At 44.4% G+C, this 27,667-nt stretch overlaps 3 protein-coding genes across 3 annotated transcripts; all 3 read left to right on the forward strand.

Annotated features, from left to right (window-relative positions):
- Positions 1 to 125: 125 nt before the first annotated feature.
- Positions 126 to 6,165, forward strand: LOC124660675 (FACT complex subunit SSRP1-A-like). Its single transcript, XM_047198497.1, has 16 exons — positions 126 to 188; positions 1,028 to 1,213; positions 1,777 to 1,882; positions 1,960 to 2,096; positions 2,230 to 2,313; positions 2,397 to 2,488; positions 2,698 to 2,806; positions 2,916 to 3,002; positions 3,119 to 3,211; positions 4,132 to 4,329; positions 4,447 to 4,598; positions 4,690 to 4,840; positions 4,939 to 5,037; positions 5,128 to 5,295; positions 5,600 to 5,678; positions 5,811 to 6,165. The coding sequence occupies exons 1-16, from the start codon at positions 135 to 137 to the stop codon at positions 5,918 to 5,920; spliced, it is 1,905 nt and encodes a 634-aa protein (XP_047054453.1). The 5' UTR covers positions 126 to 134; the 3' UTR covers positions 5,921 to 6,165.
- Positions 161 to 13,345, forward strand: LOC124660676 (FACT complex subunit SSRP1-A-like). Its single transcript, XM_047198498.1, has 13 exons — positions 161 to 188; positions 8,694 to 8,879; positions 10,217 to 10,311; positions 10,415 to 10,523; positions 10,626 to 10,712; positions 10,830 to 10,922; positions 11,575 to 11,772; positions 11,894 to 12,045; positions 12,137 to 12,281; positions 12,379 to 12,477; positions 12,568 to 12,735; positions 13,025 to 13,103; positions 13,249 to 13,345. The coding sequence occupies exons 2-13, from the start codon at positions 8,799 to 8,801 to the stop codon at positions 13,314 to 13,316; spliced, it is 1,374 nt and encodes a 457-aa protein (XP_047054454.1). The 5' UTR covers positions 161 to 188; positions 8,694 to 8,798; the 3' UTR covers positions 13,317 to 13,345.
- Positions 13,346 to 16,494: 3,149 nt separating this feature from the next.
- LOC124664853 lies at positions 16,495 to 19,905 on the forward strand. The gene is made up of 2 exons (XM_047202279.1): positions 16,495 to 17,340; positions 19,294 to 19,905. The coding sequence occupies exons 1-2, from the start codon at positions 16,495 to 16,497 to the stop codon at positions 19,903 to 19,905; spliced, it is 1,458 nt and encodes a 485-aa protein (XP_047058235.1).
- Positions 19,906 to 27,667: the final 7,762 nt, after the last annotated feature.

Here is a 27,667-nt window from a genome sequence, read left to right on the forward strand (position 1 = left end):
TCACCTGTTTGCTATTTCCGTCCGCAGAGCCGATCGAAGCTCTCGTGTTCGCTCCGCCGAGGCCGACGGGAAGCGGCGCGGGGCTCGGGCTCGCGCGACGGGGGAGCGAGCGGCGGCGCGCGGGGGCGGTGGAGATGACGGACGGCCACCTCTTCAACAACATCCTCCTCGGAGGCCGCACCGGCACGGTGCGCTCCCGCCTCCCTCCCCTCCTCCTCGGGCGCCATTGCGTCGATTTCCTAGGGTTTCGCGAGATTTCGTCGCCGAATTTCTGAGTAGCCGTAGGCTGCGGCGGGCATTGTGGTTGGCTCTGCCGCGATAATTGATCGCTCACGAGCATTGGGCGTGATTTAGGGTTTATTTGCGGCGTATCAGGACACATCTTCGCTCCGTTTTTGTTGGGTCGAACCGAGTGCTTGGTAGGAGATATCTCCTCCTCTGATTTGTCCGATTTCGTGATAGTGGCGCGGTGAGGGTTTTAGGCGAAATCTTAGATTTCTGTGGGGGCGGTTGCTGCAGCGAATAGGAAAATTTTGAACAACCGGGCACCCTGCTGCTGGAATCCGGTCGAATTAGATAGTAGTACTATGAATTAGGTCTTCTAATCTAATCTGGAAATGTGCCGGCATTGTTTAATTACTGCGAATTAGAAAGTGTGTACCATCATTTTACTTCATGCTTCAGAGTTCAGAATTCAGAGTTGATATCTGCCATGGCTGCAAATACTTCTTGTTCCGTACAGCATACAGTACTCGACTGAATTCTGTACTTATGCACTTATTATGCTTCCCCCGACCAAGTACTGCTTGCATCAGTTACTACTCATCAATGTGCGATCTTCATGTAGAGTAACGTCATACCAACTTTGGTGTATTTAATGACTTTGAGACTGCAAGTTATGACTTCCCTCCTTTACTCTTCCAAAATGTTTTCCCGATGTTCATGAATACTACGATCTGATCAATTATTTGCTTCAGTATATTAAAAATCTCGTCATGTTTGTTTCGTTACTCTTGCTCCTGTACAGAATCCTGGCCAGTTTAAAGTGAATTCTGGAGGGCTTACATGGAACAGACAAGGTGGGGGGAAGACGATCAGGATTGACAAAGATGATATAGCTTCTGTGAAATGGATGAAAGTCCCCAGGGCATATCAGCTTGAATTCAGGATCAAAGATGGCCTGTGCTACAAGTTTATTGGCTTCCGGGAACAGGTTATTATTTCCTTATCACTCTTTCCTTTTTATATTATTGAGTAATCATATGCTAGGTCTGATATGAGGAGAGATGTTTACCTTCGGAGCTACGACTATCTGAGCACAATATTTGAATTCCGTAAGCAGAATAGATGCCCAGTAGTTTGCCTAACATACAAGACTAAAAGCAGCACTAGCATCACCTAATATTTATAGCGTTATCAACACTCATGAAGACCTGGATTTCCCCTTCTTGATTTCCTGTATCGGAACCATGTTATTCTAACATACATTGCATACACTTGTGTATGGCTGAAAATCATGTTCAGGAGAGGAGCCTTGGTGTTTTTCACCACTCTTGCTATAGAGTGGGATTAGGTCGTTATTGTTATTCTCTGACGGAATTACCCTTAGATGTGTCTGAACATTGGACTTCAACCATCAGATTTGCCTTAGATAAGCAGGATTTTTTTAAATAGCTTAGTCAGTCAACTCTATGATTATTGAATTGCTAGCAGCAATGAGTGTTGAGGTTAGTGTATTATTCTGATGCAATCTCCATAATCAACTTTCTTTTATAGGATGTAAGCAACCTGACCAACTTTATGCAAAAGAATATGGGCATCTCACCAGATGAAAAGCAGTTATCTGTTTGTGGTCATAACTGGGGAAGGGTTGATATAGATGGTAAGCTTCATAGCCTTCAATTTCTGTAAATAATATTAAGTTTTAACTCTCTTTTTGAGTAAAAAATTTCATTATAGGAAGCATGCTTACCTTCATGGTTGGTTCGAAGCAAGCATTTGAAGTTTCTCTAGCAGATGTCTCACAAACCCAGATGCAAGGCAAAACAGATGTTCTCTTGGAGTTTCATGTTGATGATACTACTGGTGCTAATGAGGTCTGTAAGCATCCACTCACTGTTTCTGCATTGCCATTCAAGGCTCAGTTAGTTATTTATGGTGCTATTTAGCACTTGTTCCTCATGTGGAAGTTGGGTGCTGATTTCAACTTATAATCTCCTGTGATTGTAGAAAGATTCACTCATGGATATGAGTTTTTATGTACCTACATCAAATACACAATTTATTGGAGATGAGAATCGCAATTCAGCCCAGGTGATGCACCATGCAACAGGAAGCACACTGACATGTGAAATACCGATTACTGAAATCGTCTCGTTTTTCTTTTCCTTTTTTAGCTGGTGTGGGAGGCATTATTGAAAAGGATTGATGGCTCTTCTTCTGAAGAGGCAGTTGTCACCTTTGAAGGAACAGCTATTCTTACACCAAGGTGGGAAATATGGACAATTTATCTACTCCCTCCGGTTCATATTAATTGACTCTAATATGGATGTATCTAGACATATTTTAGTTTTGGATACATCTATATTGGAGTCAATTAATATGAATCGGAGGGAGTATTAAAATCTCAAGCTGACCTCTTTATGATTATATTCTGTATGCTTTACTCCAAAAGTAAAAAAATCTTTGGCCATGCAGAGGACGATACGCGGTTGAGCTTCATCTTTCATTTCTCCGGCTTCAAGCACAAGCTAGTGATTTTAAAATCCAATATAGCAGCATTGTCCGCCTCTTTGTTTTGCCAAAGGTTATGTTTGTTCTGTATTTTACTGCACGCACTGCTTTTAAATTGTTCATATTGTTTCTCGTTGATGCTAAACATGAAAGTAATTGTGTGGCATGATTGTGCTTGGCAGTCAAACAATCCTCATACAATTGTGGTTGTGACTCTTGATCCACCGATCCGTAAAGGGCAAACACTGTATCCTCACATTGTCATTCAGGTTATGTGCTGAATTTTTTCTTGTGATATTTAGATGTTCTTTTATGTTTGGCTACATTTTGTTATTTTGGTACACAGTTCAGCAATTGTTTAACTGTTTCTCTTATTCTCTGACAGTTTGAGACAGATACAGTTGTTGAGAAAAAAATGAAATTAAGCAGAGAGCTTCTTGATGACAAATACAAAGACAGGCTGGAGGAATCTTATCAGGTTGAAGTCTTGTTAATTTTGAAACAGTACACTTTTGCTTTTGTTGATTCGTTTGAAATGGAGTCACTAGCCCTGCTTATAAGTTGAAATGATAAAATATACATGGCAATTGGTCAATGTGAGTTTTGTGAGTACAAAAAGTTCCACCTAGAGATTATTCAAATGACCACAACTTATTTCTATTAGTAATTAGGATTTCCCTTTGTAGTGTTGTTCAGATCTCATTCAACCTTTCATGAACGTGGTTAAAGGGGGGAGTTCCCTCCCTTACCTGTACACTCTTAGGTAAAAGTGAGGCAGGCACCTGCATAGGCTGTGCCTTGAATGTGGTGGGAGAGCTCACAGGCGTGCATTCTAGCTAACCTTTGAACTGCTTGGTTTTCTCAACCTTTCATTACACTTGAATTGCATTTGAACCTTAGGCGTAAGTTACGCCAAGCAGGCAATCCCTTCGGTTCTGAACTGTCCTCTTAAGAACTTCTTGCATATATTACCTCAGTTCTGGAATATAAGACGTTTTGGTAGGCTAGTTTACCCTACCAAAACATCTTATATGTAGGAACGGAGGTAGTAGTAAATTAACAGTAAATGGTTTCGGGGCAGATCATGGTCATATCTTCATAAGTGTAGCTCCACCAACTACCTCATTACATGGAAGGAAAATTTTGACGGGCATCTATGAGACAATATTAGGTCTCAATGGGAGGTTTATTACCACATAACTGTGTCAGTGTCACCTTCAAAAATCAACATGTCCATTGTATAATACATTCTGTTATAGATTGGTCTTTGCTTTTTTAATCTAGTTTGCAATTGTTACTTAGTAACATATGCTCCTCTGTTAAATTTAGTTTGGTCTGATAATTACAGTCTTCACAGATGTAAAACAACTAACTTACACTGAGTTGTGCTTACCGTAGGGTCTAGTACATGAGGTATTCGTCAAAGCCCTTCGTGGTCTATCTGGTTCTAAAGTCACAAGGCCAGGATCTTTCAGAAGCTTCCAAGGTGGTTATGCAGTTAAATCATCACTCAAAGCTGAAGATGGATTGTTGTATCCACTTGAAAAGGGCTTCTTCTTTCTGCCAAAGCCCCCTACGCTCATTTTACATGAAGAGGTGTTACTTTTTCATACGCTGGAAATTGATTCTCATACATTCATGCATTGCAGAAAGCATATCATAGTCCAACCATTGGAAGTTTTGACCATAATGATGCTGCTTTATGTAATGTAGATTGAGTTTGTTGAATTTGAACGCCACGGCACTGTGGGCGCCAGTATGTCATCTCAGTATTTCGACCTCCTGGTCAAGCTAATAAATGACCAAGAGCATCTCTTCAGAAATATTCAAAGGAGTGAATACCATAACCTTTTTAACTTTATCAAGTATGCGCCTTTCTGTAAGCTTCGTCACCTTCTTGCTAAATTTATACATAAGACTTATGGGTGTCTTTTCTTGTTTCTGGTTAATTTTAAGTGGAAAGAACTTGAGAATAATGAACCTTGGAGATGGTCAAGGTACAAGTGGTGGGGTTGCAGATATTCTAATGGACACTGAAAATGCTGCTGGTGATGCCTATATCGCGAGAATACAAAATCAGGCCGGGGATGAGGAAAGTGACGAAGAGGTAGATTCCCTTTTGTTTGCTTGTTCCTTTGGTGCTGACTTAATAATCTTGTTACCAAGTCCCTTTATATACTTCTGTTCTTTATCACGACATGTTAGGATGAAGACTTTGTTCTGGATAAGGATGATGCCGGATCTCCTACCGATGATTCTGGTGGTGAGGAATCAGATGCCAGTGAAACTGGTGGTCAAAAAGAGGTAGCTAGATTTCTTTTTTGCTGTAGCAAGCCTGAATTGTGAAACCAAATATGCGAATGATCTCTTGCTCTTCGTTATTTTATTCTGCAGAAGTTATCCAAAAAGGAAGCCAGTAGTTCAAAGCCACCTGTGAAAAGGAAGCCTAAGGCCAGGGACGGCGAAGGTTCAGAGAAAAGGAAGCCAAAGAAGAAGAAAGATCCTAATGCCCCCAAAAGAGCAATGATGCCATTCATGTATTTCTCAATGGCTGCACGGCCAGTAAGTTACTTCAGTATTTATTAATTAACGAGTATTAAACTGAATAAAGCTAGATTTATCTCATGTAACAATTGAGCAGAGCGCAGTAGTCTATTTTTTTAGTATAAAAATGTATATCATTAGCTGTGAGTTTTTGAAGTATTGAACAAAAGAGTTTTGTCCTTCAGTGACATGCAGAAACAAAAAAACATTCTGTTAAGCGTGTTATTCCTTTACTCATAGCTGGTTTTTTGTAAGTATACATATGCTAGAGACAGCTAGATATGAGATCTTAACATATATTATCTGGTATTTCCTGGCGCAGGGAGTGAAGGAGAGCTACCCAGATTTGCCTCCAACAGAAATTGCAAAGAAGCTTGGCGAAATGTGGCAAAAGATGTCATGTAATTTTCTAAATTACTACTCTCCCAGCTCAATTTTCTCCCCTCCGTGTTACTACATGTTTCGGTTTGCGTTCGCAAATACAATAAAAAAATTCTGCTGATGATTTGTTTCATTCTCCGTGTCATGAACAGCCGAAGAGAAGCAGCCTTACGTTCAGCAGTCTCAGGTCGACAAAAGACGGTACGAGAAGGAATCTGCTGCCTACCGTGCTGCCGCCCCAGTGGACGTGGACTCCGACTAGACGATTCAACAACGCTTGTGCAGTTAACACGATTTAGGATTTTTTTTTACACGTTCGGGAGATTCAGGAGTTTGTTAATCACGATAGTGCAGTTTGGACAAGAAGCATGCTAAAATGAAATTGCATAATATGAAGGGCTGTTTATGGGTGGTGGCGCTCATTGGCAACCCTGCCTTTGATTCACAGAGACCCTAATCGCTCGTTAGGAAAGTCCTGGGCAAGTGTTTGAGATAATTTAATATTCCAAGAATACATAGGCTACAGAAGATCGAAATGAAATTATTTGAAAATTAAACACGTGCTAATTTTCTTTCAAAACAAAAGTAGTGCTAGCAAAAATCATGATCCATGGGAACACCTCGGCTACTATGCAGCGTGACATGTTTTATTGGTTGCACAACAGATATATGTATCTGTGGACAGGATGTATAAAACTTTATGTAAGTCTACTTCCAGATGTAAATACTACTACAAATCACGTTTGAAATGATAAATATTTCCGTGAAGAATTTCATTTCCAAAACCATGATATGGGTCACTTAGGACATCTCCAACGCGTCGATCTATTTGGTTCGTGTGCACCTGAACGGGTCAACAAAAGATGTGGCCTAACGCAGCGACACATCATACCACGCTCGGACATATTCATGATAAATATTTGTAAGATAATCAATCTTATACACATTGAACCTTAAAAATTGGTCTATATTTTGATACCTAGTCATGTTCATAGTTTAAAGTTAGGTTTTTCACAATGTTCACTAAAACAAGCATAATTTCTCATACATAGTCTTTTTTTGACATATGACCACTCAAAATATTCAGAAAAAATATGTGCATCTAAATTTATTCACAAAAAAATCAAAGTAGTGCGGCTGCCCTATCTTACCCTACTAGAGCTTCGTTCCGGTGTACAACGTAAGGTGTTTAGTGAGGTGGTTACAAAAATAAGGGATTTGCTAGCTGAGAACTAACTTCGTGCTCGGTCAATTTCTACACCATTTGATTTATATCGTGATTCATGATAATCATGAGTTGCAACATGATGCAATAGAGATTTGATGTCATCATTTGACTAAGAACGACTAGAGTTTCGTTCCAGTGTGTACAACGTAAGGTGTTTAGTGAGGTGGTTCCAAAAATAAGGGCAATCAATTTCTACACCATTTAATTTATATCGTGATTCATGCTAATCATGAGTTACAACATGATGCAACCGAGATTTGATAACATCATTTGATTGAGAACGAAGTTAATTCTCCGTCGACTGAGAAATCACACCCCAAAAATAAACCAAGCTTTTTATTAAGCATTCGTGCTTATTTGCATAGAAGATGTGGTAGGCACCTACCTATAATTTAAATACGCAGCAATGTTTTATTTTGCTATAGAGGTATATCTCTCTAAGCATTTTTTAATTGTACATGTCGTAATGCACCTAGGAATCAGATCCGCCACCGCGTGTCCCTGGCAATTGGGCCCGCTGGTCATCCGAGCCTTCGCTATAGGAGAGAGTGCCAAAGGTTCTTTTGCTAGAGCGAGTGCCACCACTGCGCCGCGGCCGCGCGCTCCTACCAATCACCTATTTCCCGTCCGCAGAGCCGATCGAAGCGAGCGAGAGAGGGTCTCGTCGCGTGTTCGCTCCGCCGAGGTGAAGCGGAGCGGCAGAAGCCGGGGGGACGAGCCGGAGGGTCGCGGGCGGGGTAGCCAGCGGCGGCGGGGGGCGGAGATGACGGACGGCCACCTCTTCGACAACATCCTCCTCGGAGGCCGCACAGGCACGGTGAGCTCCTAGTCCCGCCTCCCTCCTCCGGCCTCTGCGCTGCGGGTGGCCTTGCTTCGATTTCTAGGGTTTCGCGAGATTTCGCCACCAATGGCTGAGTTCTGACTTCTGAGTAGCTGCTGCAGCGGCGGACATTGTAGTTGGTTGTGCCGCGACGATTGATCGCTATCAGGCCACATCTTCGCTCCGTTTTTTTGTTGCGCTGTCAGCTGGGTCGAACCGAGTGCTTGGTAGGAGACGTCTCCTCCTCTAATTTGTTTGATTTCGTGGCCCTTGCGGGGCTCTACCCGATCCCTGTCGAGGGTTTTAGGCGAAGTGTTAGATTTCCGTCTGTCAGTTCGGCTGCTGCAGCGAACAGGGACTTCTGAACCACCGTAATTCGCAGGTTTGCTCGAACCGTTCAAAATCTGGAGTTCGGTCGAATTTAGATACAAGTCAGGGTTTCTAATCTGGAAATGCGTTGGCATGTGTTATACTACTGCAACTTACAAGGTGTGGATAATGCTTCAAAGCTCGAAATTCAGAGTTGATGTTTTGCCGTGGCTGAAAAATAGTCTTTGTTCCGTACAGTGTACTTCGCTGAAGTTTTGTACTTATTATGCTTCTCCTGACCATTCAACTCGTACTGCTTGCATCATTTGTTACTCATCAATGTGTGATTTGATAATTTTCATGTAGACTCCAAGTATATTTAATGATTTTTAGACTCCAAGTTATGTATTTCTTCCTTTACTCTTTGAAAATGTTCACCCATGTTGGCCTTGTACAGTTTCAGTTTCAATTTCTTTTCCTCTCTTTTTTCGTCTTCTCTCTACTTCTTGTAGCCTTGCTGCAATCTTGTATGCTCCCTTCTTCTCGACAGTTTTCTTCTAATATACAAAGAAGCGTGTGTTCGAGAAAAAATAAAGTTCAGCCATGTTCATGTTGATCAATTATTGTTTTAGTACATCGAGAATCACGTCATGTTTCATTACTCTTGCTCCTGTACAGAATCCTGGCCAGTTTGAAGCGAGTTCTGGAGGGCTTACATGGACCAGACAAGGTGGAGGAGAGAGGATCAGGATCGATAAAGCTGATATAACTTCTGTGAAATGGATGAAAGTCCCTGGGGCAAATGAGCTTGAAGTCAGCACCAATGATGGCCTGTTCTACAAGTTTATTGGCTTCCGGGAACAGGTTATTATTTCCTATCACTCTTTCCTTTTTATACCATAATAGTTGAGTAATTATATACTAGATCTGATGTGGAGAGGCTTCTGGAAACATGAAACATGTTCACTGTAGGAGCTATGACCATCTGGGCAGAATGTTTTAGTTTTTCTTAATTAGAATAGATGCTCAGTAGTGTGCCAAACATTCAAGACTGAAAATAGTCTAGCTTTACCTAATACGTGTAGCATTATTGACAAATGAAGACACGAATTTCCCCTTCTTGATTTGTTGTATTGCAGTCATGCTATTATGACATATATACTCCCTCTGTCCCAAATTATAAGGCACAGATTTTTTCGCACGGTCTTTGGTGCACAACTTTGATCACTAATATATACTATAGTATATGGATTGAGAATGTTTAAATGGTATCATTGAATTCGTCTTTTAATTCTCTTTCATTTCATATATATTCTCTCTCTATATATACATGTACATATATATTTATACAAGTTTTGTGGACTTGTTATAAGCACAAATCATAGTCAAAGTTGTAAGCCGTTGACCAGCGAAATTTAAGGGTCGCCTTATATTTTGGGACGGAGGAGTACATTGCATATGCATCTGTATGGCTGAAAATCATGTTCATGACGAACATTTTGGTTTTCGCAAGCCAGGTTTAATATCCTAGCTCTCTGTATCGTATGATCTGTATTTGAATCAGGGTGAAGTTGCAAACTGGGTGCCATGTTCTTTTGTACCAGGGTGAAGCCAGGTGTGCCTGAGTTATTGTCTTATAGAATAAATTACTTTCAATCATTAAGTATATTTGAACCTTGTGGAAATAATGAAGGATCCGTTTACACAATAGCGCTTGAATAATCTACACAACATGCTACATGCTATCACCATGAAAAGGGTCCGGATACTCTACTGAGGTGCATCTCATTCAATAGGGGAGCCTTTGAGTTTTTCACCAGTCATGTGTATTACCTTTAGATATGTCCAACCGTTAGACTTCAATCATCAGATTTGCATTCGATAAGCAGGATTTTTTTTAAAATAGCCAAGTCAACTCTATGAGTATTGAATAGCTAGCAGAAATGAGTTGTGAGTTAATGTATTCTGCTAATTCAGTGTTCCTCATGCGCAAGCTTGTGGCATGATTTCAAATTATTATCTCCTGTGATTGTAGAAAGAATCACTTATGGATATAAGTTTTCATGTACCTACATCAAATACTCAATTTGTTGGATACAGAAATTAAAATTCGGCCCAGTAATGTGCCATGCAACATGAAGCACATTGATATGAAATGATACTGACTACTCAAATGTTCTCGTTTTTCTTTTCCTTCTTAGGTACTATGGGAGGAAATATTGAAAGGGAATGATCGCTTGAGTTCTAATGAAGAGGAAGTTGTCACCTTTGATGGAATAGCTATTCTTACACCAAGGTGGGAAATGTGGACAATTCATGTATTAGAAACTCAAGTTGACATCTTTATTCTTATTTTCTGTGTGCTTTCCCCCAAAAGTAATAGATCTTTGAATATGCAGAGGAAGATATGGTGCTGAGCTTCATCTTTCATTCCTGCGGCTCCAAGGACAAGCTAATGCTTTTAAAATTCAATATAGCACTATTATTCGCCTCTTTGTTTTGCCAAAGGTTTTGCTTGTTTTGTATTTTACTGCATGCACTAATTTGATGTTGTTCATATTGTTGATGCTAAACATGGAAGTAACTGTGTGGCATGATTGTGCTTTGCAGTCAAACAATCCTCATACACTTGTGGTTGTCACTCTTGATCCTCCAATCCGTAAAGGGAAAACGCTCTATCCTCACATTGTAATTCAGGTTATGTGATGCAAAATATGCTTGTGATGTTTAGATGTTTTGTTATGTTCAGTCACAAGTATTTGTTTTGGTAGACAGTTCAGCAATTATTTAACTGTTTCTCTTATTCTCTGACAGTTTGAGACAGACACTGTCGTTGAGAAAAGCATGAAATTAAGCAGAGAGCTTCTTTCTGAAAAATACAAAGGCAGGTTGGAGGAATCTTATCAGGTGAAAGTCTTGTTAATTTGAAACAATAGAAGCTTTTTCTTTTGTTGATTCATTTGAAATGGAACCGCTAACCCTGCTTATAAGATGGAATAGGCACGGAAATTGGTCAAAGCGAGTTTTATTGGTACTAGAAACTTCACCTTTTTAAGCAACCTGCGATTTATTTCTGTTGGTAAATCAAATCTTCCGTTTTGTTGTTGTTAAGAATCAATTCAACCTTTCATCATAATTGATTTGCATTTGAAGCTGAGGCTTAGTTAAACATGGTTTTGGGAAAGATCATGGTCATATCTTCCTATGCAGGAAATTCCTTCTTTTCGAAAGAACTGTCCTCTTAAGAACTTCTTGTATATATAAACATGGTTTTGGCAACTACCTCATAGATGGAAAGAAAAAGTTGATGGGAATTTATGAGACACAATATTAGGTCCGAATGGGAGGTTTATTACCACATAATTTTTCTTTGGTTTCAAATTTCAACCTGTCCATGGTGAAACATATTCTTCTATAAGTTGGTGTTTTCCTTTTAATCTAGTTTGCGGTTCTTACTTAGTTTTAACATATTCTCCTCTCTCATTTGTTATTTTGATCTGGTAGTGGTAATTACCTTGATAAATCAACTAACTTACACTGAGCTTCTGCCTTCCCATAGGGTCTAGTACATGAGGTATTCATCAAAGCCCTTCGTGGTCTATCTGGTGCTAGAGTCACAAGGCCAGGATCTTTCAGAAATTCCCAAGATGGTTATGCAGTTAAATCATCACTCAAAGCTGAACATGGACTGTTGTATCCACTTGAAAGGGGCTTCTTCTTTCTGCCGAAGCCCCCTACGCTCATTATAAATGAAGAGGTGTTACTTCTTCCTCATGTTGGAAATTGACTCTCATCCATTCATACATTGCTGAAAGCATATCATAGTCCAACCATTGGAATTTTTAACCATAATGCCTGCTTGCTACTATTTAATGTAGATCAAGTATGTTGAATTTGAACGTCATGGCACTGGGGGAGCCAGTATGTCATCTCGTTATTTTGACCTCATCGTCACGTTAAAAAATGACGAAGTGCATCTCTTCAGAAATATTCAAAGGAGTGAATACTATAAGCTCTTCGACTTCATCACGTATGTGCCTTTCTGTTAGCTTTGTCACCCTTCTGCTAAATTTATACATAAGACTTATGGGTGTGTTTTCTTGTTTCTGATCAATTTCAAGTGAAAGGAACTTGAAATTAATGAACCTTGGAGATGGTACAAGTGGTGGGGTTGCAGATATTTTTCTTGAGACTGAAAATGCTGGTGGTGATCCCTATATCCCGAGAATAAAAAATCAGGCCGGGGATGAGGAATGTGATGAAGAGGTAGATTGCATTTTGTTTCCTTGTTCCTTGGTATTGACTTATTAATATTGTTACTAAGTCCCTTTATATACTTGTGTTTTTTATCACAACATGTTAGGATGAAGATTTTGTTCTAGATAAGGATGATGGTGGATCTCGTACCGATGATTCTGGTGGTGAGGAATCAGATGCCAGTGAAAGTGGTGGTCAAAAAGAGGTAGCTAGATTTCTTATTTTCTGTAGCAAGCCTGAAGTGTGAAATCAAATGTGCTAATGATCTCTTGCTCTTCGTTATTTTGTTCTGCAGAAGTCGTCCAAAGAGGAAGCGAGTAGTTCAAAGCCACCTGCGAAAAGGAAGCCTAAGGCCAGGGATGGCGAAGGTTCAGAGAAAAGGAACTCAAAGAAGAAGAAAGATCCTAAAGCCACCAAAAGAGCGGTGCTGCCGTTCAAGTACTTCTCAATGGCTGCGCGGCCAGTAAGTTTCTCCAGTATTTTATAATTAACGAGTATTGAACTGAATAAAGATAGATTTATTTCATGTAACAATTGAGCAAAGTGGATAGTAAGCTATTTAGTATAGAAATGCATATCATTAGTTGTGAGTTTTCGAAGTATTGAACAAAAGAGTTTTGTCCTTAGAAAACATTCGGCTAAGCGTGTTATTCCTTCACTCATTGCTTAATTTTTTTCCTTAATTATACACATGCTAAGGTTGCTAGATATGAGATCTTAACGTAAGATTATCTGGTATTTTCCTGGCGCAGGGAGTGAAGGAGAGCTACCCAGATTTGCCTCCGACTGACATTTCGAGGAAGCTTGGTGAGATGTGGCAAAAGATGTCATGTAATTTTCTACTGCAAATACTACTCTCCATTATATGCCCCCAGCGTGCTCTCATCCGTGTTACCTTTTCCGGTTGCGTTCGCAAATACAATAGTAAAAAAATTGTGCTGATGATTTTTTTTTCCTTCCTCCGTACCATGAACAGCCGAAGAGAAGCAGCCTTACATTCAGCAGTCTGAGAAGGAATTTGCTGCTTACCGTGCTGCTGCCTAAGGGTGTCGTGCGGCGCGGGATGCGGGATTACATTTACACTAGCCCTGCACTAATTTTCATCTGATTCCATACCAACTTTTGCCGTGATTTTGCTTATGCGGGATGTATGCGGGACGCCGCTTGCAACCCAATGCTGCCCCAGTGGACGTGGACTCTGACTAGACGACTCAACACTTGTGCAGTCGACACGATTTAGTTTTTTTTTTTTAAAAATTCGGGAGATTTAGGAACCTGTTAATCACGATAGTGCATTTTGGACGAGTAGCAGAAGCATGCTAAAATGAAATTGCATACCATGAATGGCTGTTTATGGGTGATGAATGCGCACATTGACAACCATGCCGTTGATTTCGTCACGGACTAAAGAGACCTTGATATCGCCAATCACACTTGACGACAGCCGCCGCTTGAGGAGGAAGGAGATTCCCCGCCGCCGCCTGCGCCCCGGGGCTTTGCCTGTCCACGCCCCGCGGCGAGGGAGGGGAAGGGGTGGGGAGGTTCGGCGGCGGCGCGCAGCTAGGACGAAACTTGGAGTCATCCGTCCGATGATCGTAATGTTTGTTCTGATTCCTCGTCGCTCTTCATCTTTACCTGGCCGCGGAAAGAAAAACAGAAAGACAACATGACCCGATGCCCACCAACGCACACACCTGGAGGTTATACCACCCGCTCCCACCGTCCCCGCCGGTAGGCTCCGGTGATCAGGAGATCTTCCTTGCGTCGACCAGGTTGGCCACCACAAACACAACTTGATTTCTGCCCGCCGTACGTTCATGGCTACACCGCCTGTAGCCGGCAACACCTTCTGTAGCACTATGACCGCCGTCTGGCAGCACCACCGCCGCAGGCGGGCAGCTCCGCTTCCTCCGTGTGTTCCACTGTCGCTGGAGAAGACGCCTCCGTAGCTTCCCTGATGCAGCAAAAACAATAATCCTTTGTAGCTCTTACAGCTCCCGGCGGCGCCACCTGCAGCTCATGGTGTGGCCGTTTGCAGCTCTGGCGGCGCCGCTTGCAGCTCCCGGTGAAAGATTGCCGCACTAGTCACTGAACCAAAAGTCGTTCACCATTACATCATAAGACATCTCCAGCAGGCCAACCCAAATCGGCGACCCAAACGGTCCGTTTCTGTCTGTTTGGGTCAGCCCGCGGACAGGATGTGTCTCGCGGTTCGGCCGGCCCGGACAGTGCGCGCAGCGGATGCCCCATTCGGTCAGTTGGCTACTTGGCCCGCGGAGACAAATAAAATGGCATGAAGTTTAAAAAGTGCTCGAAAATTTGATAGAAATTTCATTGATTTAAACATAATTTACATAGTTTAGAACTAAAATCTACACCAATTCAAGCGTCGCCGCCTTCATCATCGTCGGAGATGAGGTTGACGAAGGGTCGTGGGCGCCCAAAACTGTTGCACCCAAGCAGGGACCTCTGTTGGCCGTCCCATGATGCCTGTGGTGGTGCGTGTAGCGACAACAGTGGTGGCGGCGGCAGGGAGGCAACGTGCTCCGCCACCATTGCCAAGAGCTGGACGATGTCCTTCGGCCCTGGCCAGGACCACTTGGCCTCCCCGTCGGCCCTTGAAGCGACCAGGGCGGTGGCTGTGGCCTCCTCCTCGTTGTAGTCGTCGGGGACGAGCGTCTCCAGCTTCACAGCGGCTGGAGGCACATGCTCCATCTCGTCGTCGTGCCCGATCTCGTCTTCGTTGTCGGGCGCAGCGTCACCGGACATGAAATCCCAGCGACCACGGATAATCCGGCACGCCTCATGCTCGGCGCGCTAGTAGTCTTCGCGCCGGTACACCTGCTCGTGTTGCAGCGTCGGCGGCAACCGCTAGATTTGACGGCGCATCTCTTGGTGCAGCGTGTGCCGGTCCATTAGCAGAGGCGCTGTTCAGGTGCCACCCGTGTGGCAGGGAGACATCGCGGTGTGCCGGTCGGGGCAGCTTGTGAACCAGCAAACTACTGCGGCTGCGGGGGTGGCAGAAGGAGGCGGGCACGCACAGGGTTCCGCCGAGGCGGAGAATCCTGGCGGGGCCGGCGACCGGACGAGGATCTAGCCTCATGGTCATTGGTGGTTTTCTTCATCCACTTCGGTAGCTTCATCGTGGCAATATCGTGGAGGAGTGGCAATGGTGTCGACTGTGGGAGTGGGGAGAAGAGGCAGGCGCAGCCGCAGTTTAAGTACTGTTGGCCATCAATTTTGATGTGCGCACCCACAGCTTCCAGCGCCATCGGCATCAAACCGGCACAGGAGTTGAGGCGGCGAACGCAGTGGTCAGCGACGGCCTTGATGGCCAACGCTGCCGCCGGTCAGCCTTCTGCCGTCGGGTCGCTTCCAAGAGGGCACGCGACATGCGCGGCCGGACACGTGCGCTGTCCGTGCAGCGTCCACACCGACGCATCTGTTTTCCAAATTTAGGGCGTCGATGGGTCGTTGCGGATGGGTCGATCTGTTTGCGTCGCCCCGCTGAAGCGTGCGCGGTCTGTTCACGCGGACCGTTTTGGACTGCCCAAGATTAGGTTGGCTCGGTGGAGTTGCCCTAACACCCCCCTCACTTCTGTGCTCCTTTTTTCTTTGGAGTCTTGACGGTCGCAGCAAAAACTGGAACAGGCCGCAATATATATTTTTATTGCGTTTCTTGAATTTTGAATCTTGAACCTTTGGTCATAAGTTGTATGCCCCACACCCCTGACCACATAACCTCCACACACACACACCCGGCGGCGACCGCAACCCTCCTCGCCTACGTCGCACGGGTCACTTCGCGTAGGTGTGTTTGGCTGAAGGAATCCCAAGTTCGTTGTGCAGTCGGATTCGAAGAGAACGGGTGGGGACTGGGGAGCCAATTTCGATCTGTAGTTCGATTCGATTCCTAGAAGAAGAGTATCAACTCCGGTTTGTATTACAAAAGCTAGTTTATGTATACTTGTTCCTCTTGTGCAATACAGTACTAGTTAATAATCAGGCCATATACGATGTGTGCACCGGGTTGAATAAGATTAGGATTAGGGAACTTTCGTCTCCTCTTCCTTTCAGGAGGAGGGTCTGGTGCTATAATAAGCTCGGCCCAGTACCGGACGATTGTAGCACGGAAGGGTCATCACGGTTCATAGTTTCATACATTACTAGTTGATATCGACGCAACTTGGGTACACTTTTTTTTTTGGAGCAGATCATAACCATGAAGCTCAATAGAGTTCGCCGCCGCCGCCGTGATTTGCAGAAAGCAGCTGCCGATGAAGACAGAGACAGACTAAGCAAGCTGCCAAATGACTTGTTGCTCAACATCCTGGAGAGGGTGGATACACTTGATGCTCTAAGAGCCTGCATCCTCTCGAAGCGTATGTGGAACCTGCCCACTATGCTCTCGCAGATTGTCATTCTTCTTGGCCCCCGCGATTTGTTCCGAATGAATGGTTCTGTGGCTGATGTGACTGACAAGATTCTGCGGACGAGGTCACCACAGATCACCCTTTGTAAGCTGAAGGTCAGATTCATATTGAGACTTGATGACTGCCTCTACATTGGCAAATCTGTTTCCTTCGCCATGGCAACCCAGAAACTGGATGCAGCCGAGTTTGAAATCTCGACGCAGACATCTTCTGATCGTTGCACTAAAGCTGACTTCCTCCGCTATGCGAAGCAGTTCAAAAGGTTTCTTGGTGGCTGCCCAGATGCATTTGCTGGTCTCACAAGGCTGCATCTACAGAATATGAGTTTTCGTGAACCAGACATACCCAACATCCTTTGCACTTGCAAGAGGTTGGAGTCGTTGCGTCTCTTCCAGTGTGACGCAGGGATCAATTCGGATTCGGTGGTGAAAGTAGAACATGCTCGGCTTGTCGAGCTTGACATCACCTTTGCTGGATTTATGACAATGGAGCTCAATTTTCTACCTAAGCTTGAACATTTGACATATGATAATTGGCCGTGTGATCAAAATCCGTTGGTTCTTGATTTTGTTCCTCAGCTGTCAAAGCTAAACCTCACTAATTCAGCTCTTTCAGACAAGACCATAGTGCTAAGAGCATCCCCACTCGTTGGCGCTCCCCACGCCCAAATCCGGCGAAATTTTCGTCCGGATTGGATGAAGTTTTGGCGTGGGGAGCGCCGAAGTTCCAGCCGTCCCCCCGGCAGGAAACCCCCAACCTCGACCATTTGACATATTTCAAACAAATTCAACATAAAATTTAACAAGTTCGGCAAACAAGAGGACGAAAATTGCTGAAACAAATTCGGCGATAACAGTACAATGTTTAACAAGTGCTGAAACAAATGAAGCACACAAATTTCACAATTTTTCAAACAAATTAAGACAGACTAGTTGGCGTCGGCGTTGGCGTTGCCTCGGAGCCTCCATATGTGCTCCACCAGATCATCTTGCAGCAGCTGGTGCATTGTAGAGTCTCGAATCTCCTGGCGCATAGCAATGAAGGCGGCCCATGATGGAGGCACCTGGTGATTAGGCTGTGCAAGAGGACCCTCTCTCTCATATGGTGCTTCTTGCTCAGCCGGAGGAACCGGATGCTTTCGCTCATCTTCAATAATCATGTTGTGTAGGCACACACAGCAGTTCATCACCTCCCACATCTGATCTTTGGACCAAGTCATAGCGGGGAACCGGACGACAGCAAATCTCTCGCTGTAGGACACCAAATGCTCGCTCGACGTCTTTTCGGCAAGCTTCTTGTTTCTTGACAAACTCGCAAAGTTTGGGGGTGCTAGGGTTGGAGATCGTCTTCACAAATGTTGCCCACTTTGGATAGATACCGTCTGCAAGGTAGTATCCTTTGTTGTAGTGCCGACCATTGATCACATAGTCCACCGGGGGAGCATGACCCTCAACAAGCTTGGAAAAGACCGGGGAGCAGTTTAGGACGTTGATGTCATTGTTGGATCCAGGCATACCAAAGAAAGAGTGCCAAATCCATAGATCATGGGTAGCCACTGCTTGAAGTATCACAGTGCAGCCTTTTTTGTGACCCTTGTACATTCCCTGCCACGCAAACGGACAGTTCTTCCATTGCCAATGCATGCAGTCAATGCTTCCAAGCATCCCTGGAAAACCTCTAGCTTCATTTGTTGCAAGGATCCTCTGAGTGTCTTCGACAGTGGGTGATCTCAAGAAATAGTCCCCGAACACTGCTATGACGGCCCTGCAGAACCGGTAGAAACAATCAAAGTGGCGGATGGCATACACAATTTGCAGAAATAGCTTTCTGCTCATCCTGAAACGACGCCGGAAAACAGTCTCACCGTGCAATGGATTGTCGGCGAAGTAGTCGGCGTACAACATGCAGTAGCCCTCCATTCGCTGTCTCGGCTTGCACTTCCGGCGACCTCGTGCCGACCCACCACGCCGACGAGTTGCCACTCCGGCGTACATGCTTGCCAAGCAACCAAGGATCATCATGTGCTCGTCGTCTTGGGCGGCTGCTGCCATCTCTTCTTGCATAAGCTCGACGAACATCTGCTCCTCCTCTTCGTCCGAGTCCATGGCCGGCGAGGCAAATGGACGAACACCTGACGGGCGTGGTCGAGGCAACCCGAGCCGCGAGCGACGACGAGCAAGCAGGCCGGAAAACAGGCCGGCGGAAGAGCAGCCGAGATAGGCCGTCGTCCAAACACGGCGGAATATAGGCAGGTGGGGAAGGAGTGGCGGCGCAATCTGGGCAACAAGCCGGCGGGGTGGTGCCGGCGGCGAGAGAGATACGAGGGGTGGGGGAGATTTTGAGCGACGTGGCGGTGGGGTTCGTGCGTCGAGTCACCGACAGATCGGGCCCTTCCCCGCTTTTCACTCGTCCGGAGTCCCCGAGCGCTCCCCGGGGGGCCGGGGGGGGCGTGGGATCGCCGGATGAATTTAGGCCCAAATCCGGACGAAAACGAGGAACCGGGGGCGCGACTGGGCCGAATTTCGCCGTCCGGATGGAAAAAACGCTCGCCGGGGGCCTCCTCGGGGGACGAGTGGAGATGCTCTAAGCATCTGCTTGCGAGTGCACCCTCCATCAGCGATCTGCACCTGGATTTTCAAAATGAGAAGATTTGGGTTCAGCCAGAACGCCCTAAACTGCTTGCACCACCTGTGCTAGACAAACTACGGATTGTGAATTTCGATAATCTTCGTGAAGGCTGTGATATCGGTTGGACGATTTTCATCCTTGAAGCTGCACCATCCCTACAGGAGCTGTGTGTCACAGTATCGGGTCATAGGTGTCCAATGAACCGCACTTTCTCCGAGGAAACAGATGTGAAGTGGGAGACATCTGTTGCTGATCTGAAGCACAAGAATCTGTCTAAGCTAACCATCCATGGCTTTCAGTCTGACAACAGCTTCACGGGATATGTCAGGCGCATCATGGAAGCTTCGATGAACCTCAAGGAGGTATCTCTGCATGACTGGAAGGTTTGCAAGCGCTGCACTGGCCCGAAGGTGAACACCGAGGATGTATGTTTGTCGAGATATCCACGAACAAGCGAGGAGAAGTGTTTGTTGAGGAAAAAGATTTCAGAGGGTTTGATGATGGCTTCTCCTGCTGTGATTCACTTCGCGCCCCCATGCTTCATTCTACCTCGGGTCGTAAAGTCTTTTTAAATCAATGAATGGATCATTAGTGATATATGACAAGCTAATGATTTTAAAATTCAATATAGCAGCGTTATTCGCCTCTTTGTTTTGCCAAAGGTTATGTTTGTTTTGTATTTTACTGCATGCACTGATTTGATGCTGTTCATATTGTTGATGCTAAACATGAAAGTAACTGTGTGTCATGATTGTCCTATTTAGTCAAACAATCCTCATACAAGTGTGGTTGTCACTCTTGATCCACCAATCCCTAAAGGGCAAACGTTGTATCCTCACATTGTCATTCATGTTATGTGATACAAAATATGCCTGTAATATTTAGATGTTTTGTTATGTTCAGTCACAAGTATTTGTCTTGGTAGGTCAGCAATTATTTAACAGTTTGAGACATATAATATTGTTGAGAAAAAACAGGAAATTAAGCAGAGAGCTTCTTGATGAAAAATACAAAGGCGGGTTGGAGGAAGCTTGTCAGGTGAAAGTTTTGTTAATTTGAAACAATAGACACTTTTGATTTTGTTGATTCATTTGAAATGGAATCGCTAACACTGCTTATAAGATGAAATATAAAAGGAAAATTGTCAAGGCAAGTTTTCTTCATGATAAGGGGTGGCCCGATCTTCTCAGTAAGCAATGGTGGTGATGATAATCACGAGGTGATAGCAGCGGAGGAACACGACGATGTAGTGGATGATAACTTGTATGACGCAACGAGATCTCTCGATTGGTCCCTGTCGCCAATGCAACAGCTCTCAACCCTGCAAGATATTCGCAACTCCACACACTTGCGCACGTAGCCGCCGACCACGAAGCGGTAAGTTGCAACCGTCTAATTCCCAATGGAACAACAGATCACACAAGACTTTTCAGATCTACACAATATCAAGCAATATGGTGTAGGGAATTCAATAGTTTTGCAGATCAAACAACTAAGAACTAGGGTTTATCTTAAACGTGGTCTAAAGCAGCTAGGAGGGCGTCCTGGGCACTTATATAGGCGTCCGGGACGACTTCTGGTCGAAAAGATACAAGAATAACCGGCCCAGAATAGATCTGGTCGAGACAGACTCGGACACGGCCGGTCTGGGGGCCGGTCGACCGGGCCTGGGACCGGGCTGGCCGGTTCAAACCGGGCCAGGGACCGGGTTGCAACCGGGCGCAAGAATTGTCGCGCAGTAACGCTCCCGGTTGGCATCAGCGTGGCGCCCGGTTGGCGCCGGGGTGGATCCGGCCTGCCGCCCGGTTGGACCGGGCCAGGGACCGGGCGCGCCGGCGTGGCGGCCGGTCTGACCGGGTGCTGGGCCGGCCTGGACTTCGTCTTCTCCTCTCACGCATGCCTCCCACTCCTCCCTCGCGCGTCCATGAGATATCTTCATGTCCAGCTCCTTGTCCAGCTCCACGTCCATCTTCACGTCCAGCTGCTCCTCTCCTCCTCGTGCGATGCTTGTCTCCTCTTCATACCTGATGATACATAAGTAATAGGACTTAGGTAGTATAAAGTTCTGATCAATTAAAATATCGTTTAGGAACAAGTTCACCTGTTGTTTAAGTAGGTTCACACGAGCTCTTGTAATAGGTCCAATCCTAACTTCATTGGACTTGAGCTTCACAGCAGGTTCATCTTCATTTGGTAATGACGGAGGTGGTAGTGAGGTAGGGATGTCCTCATCATCTCCCCCCCTTCAAAAGGCGTCGACCCCGACGCTCCAAGGTCTTCTCCGTCATATGGTGTCAAATCAGCAACATTGAAAGAATTACTGACACCAAACTCATCAACTGGAAGGTCTATCGAGTATGCATTATCATTGATCTTGGCAAGCACTTTGTAAGGACCAGCACCACGAGGCTTCAACTTAGACTTCCGCAGCTTCGGGAACCTATTCTTGCGAAAATGTACCCAGACCATATCACCAGGCTTGAACACCATCTCCTTACGCTTCTTGTTTATCCTTGCAACATTGCTCTTGCCATTCTTCTCTATCAACTCTTTAGTCTTCATATGGATCTTTCGCACAAAATCTGCCCTCTTGGATGCCTCCATATTAACTCTCTCATGTATAGGTAAAGGCAACAAGTCAAGTGGAGTAATGAGTTTGAAACCATACACCACCTCAAAAGGACATAACTCCGTGGTAGAATGTACCACCCTGTTGTAAGCAAACTCCACATGCGGCAAACACTCTTCCCACTCCTTCAGGTTCTTCTTGATCATGGATCTCAATAGTTGTGACGAGGTTCGATTCACCACCTCAGTTTGACCATCAGTTTGGGGAAGACAAGTAGTACTGAAAAGTAGCTTTGTCCCCAGCTTTCCCCAAAGTGTCTTCCAGAAGTAGCTCATGAACTTCACATCACGATCAGAAACAATAGTCTTCGGGACTCCATGTAATCGAACAATCTCCCTGAAAAACAGGTTAGCAATATGCGACGCATCGTCGCTTTTGTGGCAGGCAATAAAGTGTGACATCTTAGAAAATCTGTCCACTACCACAAATATAGAATCATGGCCTCTCTTAGTACGCGGCAAACCCAACACAAAATTCATACTTATATCCTCCCATGGTGTAGTAGGTGCCGGTAAAGGAGTATACAAACCGTGAGGCTTCAGCTTGGACTTGAACTTGTTGCAAGTAATGCATCTCTTCACATACCTGTCCACATCCCGCCTCATCTTTGGCCAATAAAAGTGGTCAGCTAGCATGAGTAGCGTCTTCTCACGCCCAAAGTGACCCATCAAACCTCCAGCATGTGATTCCTGCAATAAGAGCAAACGCACAGACGATTATGGAACACATAGTTTGTTAGCTCTAAACAAGAACCCATCATGTATGTGATATTTCTCCCATGCTTTACCAAGAGCACATAAGCGATATGGTTCAGCAAAATCATGATCAGTGGCATACAAATCACATAGTACCTCTAATTCAGAAATTTTAACATCAAGTTGAGTTAATAGCATATTCTTCCTAAATAGAGCATCAACAACAATATTATCTTTTCCATTCTTATGCTTAATAATGTATGGAAAAGACTCAATGAACTCAACCCACTTGGCAAGACGCTTATGCAAAGTAGACTGAGCTTTCAGATATTTTAAAGCTTCATGATCAGAATGTATGATAAATTCTTTTGGCCACAAGTAATGTTGCCAAACCTCAAGAACTCTAATTAAAACATACAATTCTTTATCATATATAGGATAATTCAACTTAGCACCAGACAATTTCTCAGAAAAATATGCAATTGGGCGACCCTCTTGCGTCAACACACCACCAATTCCAATACCACTAGCATCACATTCAATCTCAAATTGCTTATTGAAATCAGGAAGTGCAAGCAACGGTGCAGAAGTTAACAATCTCTTCAGTTCATCAAAAGCATGATCTCGGGCTGCGGCCCACTCAAAAAGTACACCGTTTTTAGTTAAGTCATTCAAAGGTGCAGCAATAGTACTAAAGTTGGGCACAAATCTTCTATAAAACCCAGCTAGACCATGAAAACTTCTAACTTGACTCACATTCATGTGAGTAGGCCAATTTTTGAATAGCTTCAATTTTAGACACATCTACTTCTACTCCATGGTTAGAGACAACATAACCCAGAAATATGACCTTATCTTTGCAAAATGTGCACTTCTCAAGATTACCATAGAGTTTATTATCACGCAACACTTGCAAAACATGTTGAATATGTATAGTATGATCAGATTCATTGCGGCTGTAAATTAATATATCATCAAAGTACACAACCACAAACTTGCCAATAAATTCACGCAAAACATGGTTCATCAGTCTCATGAAAGTGCTAGGTGCATTAGTCAAACCAAAAGGCATTACTAACCACTCATATAAACCAAATTTTGTTTTAAAGGCTGTTTTCCATTCATCCCCTTCTTTCATCCTAATTTGATGATAACCACTACGCAAATCAATTTTAGAGAACATATCAGCACCACTCAATTCATCTAGCATATCCTCTAAACGGGGAATAGGGTGACGATATCGAATAGTGATGTTGTTTATAGCTCTACAATCTACGCACATACGCCATGTACCATCTTTCTTAGGAACTAAAATAACAGGAACACCACAATATGCGGATATAACCTTTGTCGAGTAGCGCTTGTACTTGCTTTTGTATCTCCTTCGTCTCTTCGGGGTTCGTTCTATATGGTGCCCGATTGGGTAGCTAAGCTCAGGGAATCAAGTCGATTTGATGCTCAATACCTCGCAATGGTGGTAGTCCCGCGGGTACCTCATCCGGAAACACGTCGTCAAATTCCTGCAAAACATTAGAAACACCAAAAGGAAGAGGGGTCATGTCGTTAGAAACCAAAACCGTACCCCTGTACAAAAGCACAAGAGGCATGGCCGTAGGATCCTCACTAAATTCTCTCATGTCTTCTTTGGTGGCTAATGAGACTAAGGAATTCACTCTCTCACTTTTCGTTATATCACTCACAACATTACAATTCTCTCGCCTATCTAAGGATGCATCCTCCAAGTTTACTTCAATTTTTTGACGAGACTCATTGACAATTTGCTGTGGTGTCATAGGCTGTAAGTTGATTTTCTTTTCCTTGAACTCCAAGTGATATGTATTGGCACGGCCATTGTGTTGCACAGAACGGTCATAGAGCCAAGGCCGACCCAATAGTAGGTGACACACCGTCATAGGAACCACATCAAAGTCAATGCAATCCTTATACGGTCCAATAGCAAATTCAACACGCACCATGTGGTTTACCTTCATCTCACCATTATCGCTCAACCACTGAATATAGTATGGATGCGGGTGCGGTAGATACTTCAACTTCAGCTTGGTACATAACTCCTTGCTTGCTAAATTGCGGCAACTCCCGCCATCATTAATGACCTTGCAAGCCTTGTCAGGACCAACTAAAGCTTTTGTTTGGAACAAATTGCAGCGCTGAGTAGATGCACTAGGCAACACATTAAGAGCACGCTGCGACACAACAATGGTGCGAGCATCAGACGGATATGCATCTTCACCATCAGTGTCATAATCATCATCTTCTGGAGCATTTGGATCAACATCATCTCCAGTCTCATACTCATTGTCCTCATTGATAATCATGACTTTGCGGTTAGGACAATCTCTCTTGAAGTGACCTTTTCCACCACATGTATGACAAACCATATCACAATTGCATGCGGTAGACACGCTAGAACCACTCGTACTTGCAGCAGATTCGGACCTCTTTGCGTTGGACACATTGAAGACCGGATTGCTAGGCGGAGTAGAGTAAGGGGCAGAGCACGTCGAAGGCGCCGGCGCCGTAGATGAGGGCGCGCGGGGTGTGAAGCGCCCAGCTCCTGTAGCACGACCTTTCACCTTTGCTTCTTCAGCCAACTGTGATTCAGCTTCTCTTGCATGATGTAACAATTGATTCATATTGGTGTAATTGTAGTGACGAACAATGCCTTTGATATCATACTTTAAGCCGTTGAGAAAACGCTGCATTGTCATCTTGAGAGACTCACGGACACGGCCACGCTGCATAAGCATCTCCATCTCCATGTAGTATTCATTGACAGTTTTCACACCTTGCCTCAATAGTGTTAACTTATCAAATATATTCCGCAAGTAATTTGTAGGCACAAAGCGAGAAGTCATTGCCTCCTTCATAGCACGCCATGTGCCTATAGGTTGCTCACCATCTTCGTCTCGGTTACGAACAAATGCATCTCACCAACGCAATGCATAGCCATCAAATTCGGAAGAAGCAAGCTTGATCTTCCTATCTTCAGTGTAATGTGGATGCAAATTCCATAACTTCTCAATCTTGAGCTCCCAAGTGAGATATTCTTCAACATCAGCTCCTCCTTCAAACTTGGGTATAGAGAACTTAGGCTTACCCAATCCATCTTCCTCATCTTGTCCACGACCATTGCGGCCAAGTGGAGCCCAACCACGAGGACGATTACCACGTGGCGCACCATGAGCATTGTGTGCGTCATCTTGAAGCTCAGGATCTTCGTCATCGTCTTGTTGTTGTTGTGCAGTCAAATTCTCAATAGCTAGGCGCATATCTGCAAGATTGCGCTGTATATCCGTCACTTGATCAACCATTGTGGTGACGGTCGCATTAGTAGCATCCAGCTTTTGGTTGATCGCGTCAACCTTTCCATCAAGCACATCGTCCTGAGCGCGGAATTCACGTCGCATCTCATTACGAAGAGCTTCAAACTCCCTCCATGTGATGATATCTGCGGAATCCTTGTTTTCCTGGTTAACAAGCTTATGATCACTAGCAGACATGATTAGTAGGTTAGTGCACTAAATCAAAAATATGTGGTGGTACTCTCACAACTCACTAAAAAACTGATAAGAAAAGGAGATCTTACCGTTCCAAAGTAAATTAGTGTTGCTTACCACTTGTAGTAACAACTAGTGCATGAATGTAGCGAAGCGAATATCAAGGCTACCTATTTGCACCAATAACAACCTCTAGCGCTGACCGTAGACAACCAATGATACTCACACAAGGCAATAAATGTGGCAATGCAACTATATGGAGGAAAGGTTGCAATGCACTGGAGAGACACTAGCAAAGCTCAACGAAACAGGCACAAGATTGCTCAACTACGGGTGCAGTAAAGTAAACTTAGGCCTTCACTTGATTCTACTAGCACTTCACTTTTCTTTTTGGATTTTTCTTTTGTAACGCAACTATGTAGCTCTTTTTGCTTCTTTTCTTTTTTTTTTTGATTTTATGACACAACTCCTTGATAACACGGCCAACAAGATATGCAAAGCACCAAAACCCTAATGAGCAGCCCGTCGAGCGGTAAAACTAGTCTCTTCTGGGGAAGTCCCTAGTCACTTATATCGATAGGCTGTGTCTATGGTTGGGAACAAGCACACTGTACGCTATGTGGACTCGGAGTAACAAAACTGAAACTCGATGATAATAGAGACTCAAACCCTAACAATACTAGATGCAAGAAAAAGATACGCAAAAACAACTACGAAAAGCAACTAAAACTCGAAATTAGTGCAAACTAAAGCTATGGCAAACCCTAACCCTAATATTTTTGGGGGCTTTTTCTGGATAGGAAATACTCACAACTCTACTATGGGGTGGATTGCGGATGGCTTACCGAGGAAAACTGGAAATCTGATACCAAGATGATAAGGGGTGGCCCGATCTTCTCAGTAAGCAATGGTGGTGATGATGATCACGGGGTGATAGCAGCGGATGAACACGACGATGTAGTGGATGATAACTTGTATGCCGCAACGAGATCTCTCGATTGGTCCCTGTCGCCAATGCAATAGCTCTCAACCCTGCAAGATATTCGCAACTCCACACACTTGCGCACGTAGCCGCCGACCACGAAGCGGTAAGTTGCAACCGTCTAATTCCCAATGGAACAACAGATCACACAAGACTTTTCAGATCTACACAATATCAAGCAATATGGTGTAGGGAATTTAATAGTTTTGCAGAGCAAACAACTAAGAACTAGGATTTATCTTAAACGTGGTCTAAAGCAGCTAGGGGGGCGTCCTGGGCACTTATATAGGCGTCCGGGACGACTTCTGGTCGAAAAGATACAAGAATAACCGGCCCAGAATAGATCTGGTCGAGACAGACTCGGACACGGACGGTCTGGGGGCCGGTCGACCGGGCCTGGGACCGGGCTGGCCGGTTCAAACCGGGCCAGGGACCGGGTTGCAACCGGGCGCAAGAATTGTCGCGCAGTAACGCTCCCGGTTGGCATCAGTGTGGCGCCCGGTTGGCGCC

The sequence above is a fragment of the Lolium rigidum genome, chromosome 6 (genome assembly GCF_022539505.1).
Source record: "Lolium rigidum isolate FL_2022 chromosome 6, APGP_CSIRO_Lrig_0.1, whole genome shotgun sequence".
NCBI classification, from domain to species: Eukaryota; Viridiplantae; Streptophyta; class Magnoliopsida; order Poales; family Poaceae; genus Lolium; species Lolium rigidum.